Source organism: Oculina patagonica, unplaced genomic scaffold (genome assembly GCF_052425735.1).
Source record: "Oculina patagonica isolate OP01 unplaced genomic scaffold, crgOcupat unplaced483, whole genome shotgun sequence".
Lineage (NCBI taxonomy): Eukaryota > Metazoa > Cnidaria > Anthozoa > Scleractinia > Oculinidae > Oculina > Oculina patagonica.
In genome coordinates this window covers 1-11,352 of record NW_027558344.1, presented here as the reverse complement: position 1 = coordinate 11,352, position 11,352 = coordinate 1, and the positions used below count along the sequence as shown (strand labels likewise).

At 38.1% G+C, this 11,352-nt stretch overlaps 1 protein-coding gene across 1 annotated transcript; it reads left to right on the top strand.

Annotated features, from left to right (window-relative positions):
- Positions 1-296: 296 nt before the first annotated feature.
- On the top strand, positions 297-10,576 carry LOC144640795 (uncharacterized; the record flags this gene model as incomplete). Its single annotated transcript, XM_078499867.1, has 10 exons — positions 297-570; positions 1,689-1,873; positions 2,677-2,822; positions 3,291-3,469; positions 3,895-3,981; positions 4,071-4,246; positions 4,641-4,716; positions 4,816-4,902; positions 5,135-5,394; positions 10,480-10,576. Coding segments are annotated over 10 exons (1,567 nt in total), but the record flags the coding sequence as incomplete, so codon positions are not given.
- Positions 10,577-11,352: the final 776 nt, after the last annotated feature.

Below are 11,352 nucleotides of genomic sequence, written 5' to 3'. Positions count from 1 at the left end.
CGCCCTCCTCCGGTGGTAAGATTGCCCACTGAATTGCAATGTCACAGACGCAGACCTGACACCCGAAACGTCAGCTGCTTAAGTTAATCACCTTATAAACTTCAACTTTATGGTATTTTAAGTGTTTACATGACCACCTGCCCGTCAACACAGCGTAACACACACTTTTTTAAAAGGTAATCACTCGTTCCATCAGTCACAATCAGAACAATAACACCTGCATGTATCGATCTTTGACATGAAAACTCTTATGCTAACTTTAAAAGTACTTACAATAGACTTCTTTTCAATTACAGGAGCTCGACCCCTGGTTAAAAATTCAACTACCCAGAGATTTGTTTATTTACAAGGTTCAGCTTTATGCCAGCCATTATGACGGCATCGAAACGCCACTCCAGGTTCATGTTTTGCCTCATAACGGTACCGACTCTATTGTCACGTGCAACAGAAATAAAAAGCGCACAGGATTGGTGTTTGATTGTATGCCCCCAATAAAAGGTGCAGCTGTGCAAGTTAAATTGCAAGGAAACGCTACACTTGTTATTTGTGACGCATTTATTTCTGGCATAGGTGAGACTTTTCCCTTAACATCAGTTAAATAATCAGAATAATGCCAACTAGAAAATAGTCCCGGAGTTGGAGACACCTCACCATCCTGCTTTTGTCAAGATAATAGGTACCTTCAGATCGGAGTACGAATAAGAGTACAAAATTGAGTACGATTACGACTTTCCAAACCTGGTGCTCATTATGCTTTCGATTTAACAAATTGACATCATGTTTTTGCGTCTGTCCTGTTATTGATGACGAATTGCGTTAAAACATTGTCAAAGTGTTGTAGATCCACGAGCCGCTAGGCGAGTGCTCAGGGAAGATGTGATTGCCGTACGGCTGCAGAATCCAAATTTCGTCGCTGTAATTCGAAGAATCGCATTCACAGGCTTTGGTAAGAATACCGCCAAAAATACAAGAGAAAATTCGAATTGTTTAACTAACCTTTAATCCAGTGAAAAGTGTTCACAAAATAATCCGCTTTAACGCGGTTCATCTTCTTAATTTCATTGACAGCACACATTCCCGCTCACCGTCCATTTTCAGGTCTGAAGTCCTCAATAAACGTCCTCATCTTTTCGCTCTCAGGCTGCAATAGTTTCTTAAGTTTTAACCGATACATTTGCGATGATTTCCTCATTGAAGAATTCTTATTTTGTGGTATAATTCTCGCCTCATCAAGAATACAGCGCGAAATCAGTGCTGAAAAGTTTGACAATACCTTCGCTGATTGCGTCAGCAACGAGTTTCATTTGTCTGTCCTCTTATTGACAATGAAAAATTAGCCAATCAGCGCGTGAGAATTCGCTCAGTTATTGTAAAATATCCCATTTCACACCAATCACGCAACAATAGTCTCCTTTACAACTAGTCAGCAACATGGAGGGGTGGGAGCTCTGGAAACTCAACTGGACTGAAATTTGTAAGTCGTACTCTTGCTCCGATCTATTGGTCCATAATAGTGGGTTATCTTCCAACTTTTTCCAATAGCCGTCACAGTTGCCATGGAAACAATTTCAAAATCCCCCCTCGGTAATGACGATGATGATGATGATTATATTTCATTATTTTAGTGCTATAGAAGAAATTATGACACACAACCGCTTCTTTAGTAATAATGGTTTTTCCATTTGAAGATTCCATAGCTGATGCTTATGGAGTAATAAGAGAGGTGTGGGAGCTGGGCATATTTAATATAGATGACTTTGATAAAGAAGAGTTAGACGAAAGTCCTGTCGACATGTGGCATGTCATTCAAACTCCCGCTGCACCAGTTAACTTTGGAACTTTTTACCAGCAGAAGTTAACCGCTTATTTTCAGGTTAGCGTTACTCTTTAAGTTAAAACATATTTAGTAGTTTTCCAAGAATTTGTCCACTTCTTGAAAGCACACAAGCTGGAAAAAGTAACTGAACTATTTAGAAAACAGTTCAGGAAGTACGTAACAGGAAAGGCTCTTCGATGAATTTATATGCCATACTAATCAGACTCTTCCTACTACAGTATAAATTATCACGATTATGGAACAATCTAAACGTATCTATAACAAAATCCTCGAAAGTGACTGGTTGAGCGCGATCAGCTTAAGAATTCCAATAATAGGTGTCGGACACCATGTTGTCCAATAAGGAATAACAAGGTTCGCCTGCCGTGCAATTCTTCATTGTATTGCCAAAACATCTTCATAAAAGCTTTTTAGCAAATTTTGTCTGATAGCCGGAGATGATCCATTCTTAACAGGCTTTGCGTTGGGTAAACTTGTTGCTTAAATTTTGTTATTGATATGATAGATTTGTACCAGACCTTTGTTTCGTCCAGTCTTGTCTGATATCAAACTCGTAACGAGCATCCGATTTTGTTGGTCAAACGTGTGATTGCAGACCGAACTGGACTTTACTGTGTCCTATCACCATTTAATTCATTGCATATTTTATCAACCTTTCAATTGTGTTCATGTCAATTAGCCGAAAATTTTAAATGGTTTGTGCTCTTCTTAAATACTGTATTATGTAGCTTAACGTTGAGGTCTTCGACTGTTCTGTTGTTCTTTTAGAAGATAAAATTAATTGACTGTTCATCATTTACTTATTTTACTATTTTTCCTTTTCTTTCCAATATCAATAGGTTTTGCCAGGAGGGGACTATACTTTTTACATGACATGCAAACAACATTGTGAACTTTGGATCCAAAAAATAAACGACCTGGACAATAGAGACTCCAACAAAACAGAACTTATACAGCTAACGGGACCAACCTACAACTGGAACAGGTAAAAATAAAGAAGTGTTCAGTAAATAAAATGGATGTCTCATACGGCATTTTCGCTAGAATTTGACATCTTCATTAAAAATCGTCGTTTTGTCGTCGTTGTCATGAATAAAAGAACGCATTTGGAAAAGATTACTCAATTCTGATTAGCGTGTAGCCTGAAAACAGAGGCATTTCCAACTGGTTTTGAGGGAAATGCGGTAGAGTTCACAGGTTAAGAAGGGTGTAACACAAACGCAAAGTTGCAATTTTAACACAATTGCAAATTACAACCAAGATTTCAAAAGTTTGTCTGAATAAAGAGCAGCTGCCGAGGGTCATCCGAGGTACTCCAATGGTTGCTGAAGTTCACCCGAATTTCTCCTAAGATTATTTGAAGTTAAAATTTGGATTTGTTTCACTTGATTGTTTTCTGGTGCAAACATAAAAAGCACTTTTTCACTTTAATTCCTTTGTTATTTTACATTAGCCGCTCAAGAGATCAAACGTCTGAAGCCTTGTATCTTTCTGAGTGTTTCTTCTACAAACTGGAAGTTTTCATGGGCAATGAAAAAGCTGTAGACGACCATTTGTCTGTAGGAGTGCAATTACCAAATGGACAAATACAAAAACCCATGTCAGGCCAACACTTGTATTGGACAAAACCAGGTGAGTGGGCATTAAAGAGGTAAATACGTCAGGGAAAGAAGGACATAGACAACCATTTGCTATCGAAGAAGTCTTAAATAAGCGCCAAACCTTTCGGATAAAGGAAACAGGGATGCTGGGGTGAAAAGGTTGGTAATTAAACCCAAAAAGGTTCTTGAATTGATTTTGCCATACAAAAGAAATTTCGAATTCTTCGCACCTGGTTGACTTATTTCCGAATTACTTTGAAAATGCATGCTAATCGTACCGCAAAAATATTTTTGGTATCATTAACCAAAACAGGATTTTCAACCCCTAAAAGGTACGGCGATTATCCTTATAAGCGATATAGTGAGTTTTTTCCTCTACTCACCCCGGGGAACGATTATTAAACTGGATGCAAAATCTGGCTCAAAAAAAAAAAAACACTTTCGTTTTCTTCTAAGGGAAGAGAACGTTGGAGATAAGCATAAACATATCAGATTCAAGCGAGAATCTAACCGCTGAAGTCGGGTCTACCTTCACTCTAACTGGTTAGTGTTTTGTTGTGTAAGTCGTTTTAAGAGTGGTAATGTCTGAAGAAAAAAATATATTTTACTTACACAGAGGTGTTTTTGTTTAGGTTCTTACAAATACTGTTGCCACGGAATGTTTTGTCCTGATTGTAACCTGAGTCTCAGTTTACTCGTCCTCCACAAGTCTTTACTTTTAAATCAGTCAGTATCGATGACGTGTCAAGAAATCTCATTCCGAGTTGATACCGAAGTGAATGTTCATCCTGGTGAATATATGATTAAGGTAAGCGTTATCAAAAGTGTCTTTTCTTTGCGTTTTTATTACTATTTTTTACGTTAATGTTATTATTATTTTGTTGCGTTATTATTTGTTTTCGTTCAACTGTTAATCCTGCAAAGTTGTTCTTTTCAGACATGACTAACGTAAAAAATCAATGTGCATAAAGTATTTTAAAATTTATGATGTCCTTGGCAAACGTGTTTCTTACTTGTCGCAAAACATCTTAAATTTCAAACCTGATCAGCTTTTAGAAGTGATAGCTAAAGAGCTACAAAATGAAAGCGAATAATATATTATTTATAGCAGACTCTTCTTCATGTCGGGTTTAATTTTATGGCCTTCATATTTGTTGCCCCTATCATCAATTTTACTCGTTCACGTTAATTCAAACCGACAGGCCATTTATTACCTGGTTAAGGATAGAAGCCACGTGATGCCAATGAGGCGACAACTGATGAATATAACTGTTAAAGGTATGGTCAAATGTGACTGTGTAAATGTACACGAAAACTTCACCGCAGTTTGATATCAGTAAAGAAATAACACAACATTTTTTCTTCTCTTTAAAATAGCTGCCGTGCTGTATGACTGTACGTTTTGGAATAGCTCTTGCAAATGGCGGACGAATGGAGAAGTCATGAAAGATTGGCTGGGAGGAGGTATAACGGTGTCTGATGTTGGTTTTCTTTGGCCAAGCAATTGCAAAAAGATAACTTATATATTCGAATACCAGCTTTTGCAAAAGTTCGAAGTATGGTATTAAGGATTACAAGTTACCGTTTAAAAAAAATAAAAACAATAATATTTTCTTCTTTGCATGTAACAAAATTAGTTTTCATCTACAATAATTTCTATAAACTAATTCAGTTGTACAACTTGCTTTTTGTACAGCGTTTCACTTTGTCGGAAATGAAGATGTTGAAAACGTATGGCTCGAAAGTACGCTGTTACCATGGAAACATGCGTATTCCAACCTGCACACATGTCTGCAGTTCAAGTATAACACTTCATCAATCAAAGTGGCTTCCTTCGCTCTTAATGTTTCTGTTGTACGATTAGAAATGAAATCACTGATGTGGTCGATACATGGTTACCAAGAAAATCAATCCACTTTAGCGACAGTGTCTTGGAAATCAGAACGAAACATTAAGGTAACAATTCATTTTATGTATAAAGCTCCATGCCCAGGAAATATGCTTCAAAACTGCTTGCTACAAAACTGGGATTTTAAGACACAGCTTAGTTTCTATCATTTTTATGGTGCAAAATACATTAGCAATTTTAATATAGTACTGATTCGATCAGATAATCAAACCATTAAGAGTGTGTCCATAAGAGGACCAGGCAACAGGTGATACAGCTCATATCACCGATTTCGCCCTAACTTAGCATAAATGTTGGGTATGGTGAGCTATTTACTGTGAAAAAACATTAGCTTAAAATATTTTATTCCCTTCAAGTTATGGCACCTTTTGCAAAAATGGCCATTTTTCACTAATTTATGCATATTTAATTAGCTGACTTTGATTGACCAGTTCCACAAGAAAAAAAGACTTCTGAAAATAAAATTCACTGCACTATATTCTGTGGTTATTAGGCTTTAAGTACAATAATTCACTTCAACCGTCCGATTTGATTTCTTCTCCTCAAACGGTCTTTTAGAAGGTACACATTTCGTACTGTTGGAAATAGCCTTTAACTAGTGCCCAATATCTCCCATGAGCAACAACTTATATACATTATTTTTACATGGGTAATGAAATCTATCATTAAACTTCACAAAAATGCCACAAAATGTCTGGGGACTTCAATATTCTATTAGTATTGAGGAACTAAACACACGTGACTTAACGATTTCTTGCTATTTCATCAAAATTCACCGAAACACAGAAGCCATTTATTTGCCTCAATTTGGCACAAAATCGGTACGAAATAGCTAATCAAGCATAAATCTATAGATTACAATCAAAATATTGGCGAAGAAAAGGCAGTTAGGACATTTTTCGGAGCGTTTTCAGAGCCATATAATTCGGCAATGTTGTGATAGCAAATTTAAAAATAGCAGCGAAAGATTTTCTTCACAGGCTCGCTCAATTCAACATTTAGGCACATCAAAGTTAAGAAACAAGAAAGTAAATACTACATACATGCCACTTATCGACACACAGATGCTTTCTTTTGAAGAATTTGTTCTTCCTCGCTGCACTTCGATCCTTCGATCGATCTCAATTGACATGTACTGTTGCTTTGAGGCGCGATAAACTTAGCCAATACATCGTGGTTCATTTTTCGTGAAAGGTGTAAACAGGTTGTCAATAAAGTCATTCAAAGAGCTGTTCAAAGTTCACGGAAGGACACTTCTCTCAGCCAGTTTGAATGAAATAAATTTAACTGGAAAATAAACAGCCGCCATGTTGTATTTCTACCTTTGAGCCTGCCGTTTCAGTCAGCGGTACGGCCGTTCACTGGGGCAAGTACGTAGTGTAGTCATCATATAGTTGTTTGACTAAATCCTATAGGGATATTCATAGAGGGGATACATTGCCTAGCCCTACACAGCTATACACGCCTATACATAGCCCAACACAGCTATACACAGCTATACACACGCGTGTTCATTTGCTTTTCCTCTGCAAATGTTTGTTTTTGTCGGAATAAGTAGCGGATGGCAAGAGCAAGTTTTTCCATCTTATATCAGATTAAAACTAGTATGTTTATTGTTTTTTATTGTTTCTGTCTTTTTTGGGAGGTGGGGGAGGGGGTGAATATGGACATTCGAAGAAATGGCGGTCAGGTTGTCAGCCTGGCCTGTGTACATCTATTCCTTCTGTTCAAATCGTCTATATTATATTACACTATGGCAGCTAGGAGACTTAATTTGTACCCACTCTCTTTTACGGGATCCCACAAAGTTCTCCATCTGTCCATTTACCGATAAACGTCATAACTGCAGTTTTGTTTTAGAAAAGGCTTTTATGGGGACAAATTTTTCCTCCTGAATGCCCACATTGAAAGTGACGAATTGCGGCTTCAAATGATAATTTTCTTCAAAATATGTCACCGACTCAATTTAAGTGGCTATGTGAGTTACAAAGACGCGAATGCAGACTTTTGTAGAGAACTTAAACCCCACATTAAAACTAAACAAATTTATTGCAAGACTAGGACTACGCAAGACGGCAAAACTTATTTAAGCTAATGTTTCAACCAGCACAGGTAGTCTTCTGTCTTCTTCGAGATCAACGCGAGGGAAACCCGTTTTATTCCTTTTTTGTTTTCTCTCTCTACATTCACACCTTTATAGATATATGTATATATTTGCTGCGCCATATAGACTGCGTCGCTAAAGGCATTTCGTACGTGAATACTTTGTTCAGTTCAGCACAGACGCTCCCCCAACTAAAGCACTTGCGCAAGAAAGACCACCTGCTACGATTACAAAACCTACCTCGCTATCCACCGGATAGTGATTTATTCCGTGGTAAACGTTATTCTCTCTCTCGTGGGAGGCGCGGTGGCCTAATGGTTAGCGCGCTCGCCTCCGAGTCGAACGGCCCGGGTTCGAGGCCTGGCCGGGGCGCTGCGTTGTGTTCTTGGGCAAGACACTTTACTCTCACAGTGCCTCTCTCCACTCCACCCAGGTGCATAAATGGGTACCAGCGAATTTACTGCTGGGGGTAACCCTGCGATGGACTAGCATCCCATCCAGGGGGGATTAGCAATACTCCTAGTCGCTAAACCGGAAACCGGGATAAGCTCCGACCTGTATGGGCCACTAGGCTCGAAGCAGACTTTACTTACTTTTAAACGTTATTCTCCAATTTTGCTGAGTTATTCATTTTTTTTCCCATTTATGCCCCGGGGGTAGGGGAATTTGGTCAAAAAATGTAATCGTTATGCGCGGTATTAATCCCTAATTCCGCCAGGGGAGGGGAATTTGAGCAAGCAATAAAAAATACAAATGTCTGGAAAGTAACTGGGAGACGTTGACATTTTGATTTGTTTAACTGTGTAGCGTCTTTTATGCTAAAAATAATTGTTTATGTTCCAAAATGACGCTAAATGGCGGTATAAAACTGCTCCGACGTTTCGGCAATACTGCCTTCTTCAGGGTGCCACCCCAAAAAAAGGCAGTATTGCCGAGGCGTCGGAGCAGTTTTATACCGCCATTTAGCGTCATTTTGGAACATTAACAATTATTTTGATTTGGTTGCCGTGCATGCCGACCGTTGAACATAAAAATCAAGAACTCTGTTTCGGTAAAAGTCAAATGGAACAGTATTTTTTCTGGAAAATCTTTTCGGAAATTGACGGAACGTCAGAAATTTTCTTACCATTTGTAAGGTTTCCCAGTTCTAGTCTCCCATCCTTCAGGTCTTCCACCAACGGAAAGAAATAACAGGAAACTGAGCAACAAATGGTAAGCGACATCTATTTCGGTTAGTTTGCTAATTTTGGAAAGAAGCCTTTCAATTCTAACCGGTTCTCTCCAACAAATGGTAAGCACCCTAGAGTTCGTTCAGCATCACATTGCGGTAAACACGTCAAGCTGTAGCGGAGGAAATTGTTTTCCCTACGACAATTTGAAAATATTCTCATTTTCATCACAAACGCATCCAACGAACACTCGCGGAGGAAAAGCAAATGATCGCGCGTGTGGTCACGCGTGATGGACGCCTGATGCCCAGTGAACGGCCGTACCGCTGACTGAAACGGCAGGCTCAAAGGTAGAAATTCAACATGGCGGCTGTTTATTTTCCAGTTAAATTTATTTCATGCAAACTGGCTGAGAGAAGTGTCCTTCCGTGAACTTTGAACAGCTCTTTGAATGACTTTATTGACAACCTCTTTACACCTTTCACGAAGAATGAACCACGATGTATTGGCTAAGTTCATCGCGCCTCAAAGCAACAGTACATGTCAATTGAGATCGATCGAAGGATCGAAGTGCAGCGAGGAAGAACAAATTCTTCAAAAGAAAGCATCTGTGTGTCGATAAGTGGCATGTATGTAGTATTTACTTTCTTGTTTCTTAACTTTGATGTGCCTAAATGTTGAATTGAGCGAGCTTGTGAAGAAAATCTTTCGCTGCTATTTTTATATTTGCTATCACAACATTGCCGAATTATATCGGCTCTGAAAACGCTCCGAAAAATGTCCTAACTGCCTTTTCTTCGCCAATATTTTGATTGTAATCTATAGATTTATGCTTGATTATCTATTTCGTACCGTTTTTATGCCAAATTGAGGCAAATAAATGGCTTCTGTGTTTCGGTGAATTTTGATGAAATAGCAAGAAATCGTTAAGTCAAGTGTGTTTAGTTCCTCAATACTAATAAAATATTGAAGTCCCCAGACATTTTGTGGCATTTTTGTAAAGTTTAATGATGGATTTCATTACCTATGTAAAAATAATGTATATAAGTTGTTGCTCATGGGAGATATTGGGCACTAGTTAAAGGCTATTTCCAACAGTACGAAATGTGTACCTTCCAAAAGACCGTTTGAGGATAAGAAATCAAATCGGACGGTTGAAGTGAATTATTGTACTTAAAGCCTAATAACCACAGAATATAATGCAGTGAATTTTATTTTCAGAAGTCGTTTTTTCTTGTGGAACTGGTCAATCAAAGTCATCTAATTAAATATGCATAAATTAGTGAAAAATGGCCATTTTTGCAAAAGGTGCCATAACTTGAAGGGAATAAAATATTTTAAGCTAATGTTTTTGTCACAGTGAATAGCTCACCATACCCAACATTTATGCTAAGTTTGGGCGAAATCGGTGATATGAGCTGTATCACCTGTTACCTGGTTCTGCCCTGATCTCTCACGGGCACACTCTTAACATCCCATTCTACATAAATAAGAGTAAAAAAAATAAATTACACTAGAGTATAACTTTAAATCTTGAGGCAATTTGCCTACTGTGGTAACTATGTGTTCAAAACAACAAATCATCTATCTGTTCTGTTCAAATCAACAAAATGAGACTGAGAAGTAAATAAAATGCCCCCAAATCTTGTCGAGTTGTGAAAGAAATAACACACCTCAGGCCTGAACAACAACAAAACTTTTATGTCGAGTTAGCATGAAACGCTTTACAAAATGTCTCCTGTCACTATTGTGCTCGTCACGTGACTAGTTTATCACATGATTAAGGCCACGCTTGTCACGTCACATATCTATGTCTGACATCTGTTCGACCAATAAGTGTTGCTACATTACCACTTTAGGTCCGATTTGAAGGAGTGAACGCATCAGGGCTGGTTATATATGACGTAATAATCAAGACGTCGTTTTGTAACCTACAACCAGAATTTGCAAAAAAAGGTAAGCCAGATATTTCAGATTTGATTAGAGTGGTGATTACTTGGGGTAGGAAGTCGTCGCCACAAAACTGGTTACGAGAACACGGACCAAAGTTGCCGTGAATTATTTTCTAAACGTGTGTTCCGCGACAATATAATTCTGTTGTATCCAAACAAAATAATAGTGTAAAATCAGAGTAATATCATGTAATTTTTGCCTTATAAATAAAAAGCAGTTATTGAGAATGTCAGTTAGAAACGGCACCTCGACGGTACAAAAAAGGTGTCACAAAATGGAAGAGAATGCATAATGTTATTTGCTGACGGGCAGGTCCGTATAGGGAAAAACTCTGCCTGATCGAGGTATTGAGTGCGGGTAGGGCTTTCCACAAGTTGCTCGGCAACTTTTTGGCAACTTTGCATGATTCGAGCAACTTTTTCCCCTTCGAGCAACTTTTTTCCTCTCGAGCAACTTGTTGAATTTTGAGCAATTTCCAGACCGAAGATCTCCGAACATTATCCGAGGGTTGTTCAAAAGCAATACCAACGTTTCCGAAGATTTACGAAGTATGCCGAAGACTTTCGAGGACCATCTGAAGACATTTCAACTTTCGGTTGCAAACCTCTACAGCAAAAATGACGTCATTTATATCGTCACTATATTTCTCAGTTAAAGAAATCCTTGTTATTTAACAAATTTTTGCCCTTAATATGTTATTTAGATACTTCTTTTGTTGTAAAACTTCATAAAACTGCTTAGAAATCTAACTCTCAAAGGGAAATTAGCATATATTTAGA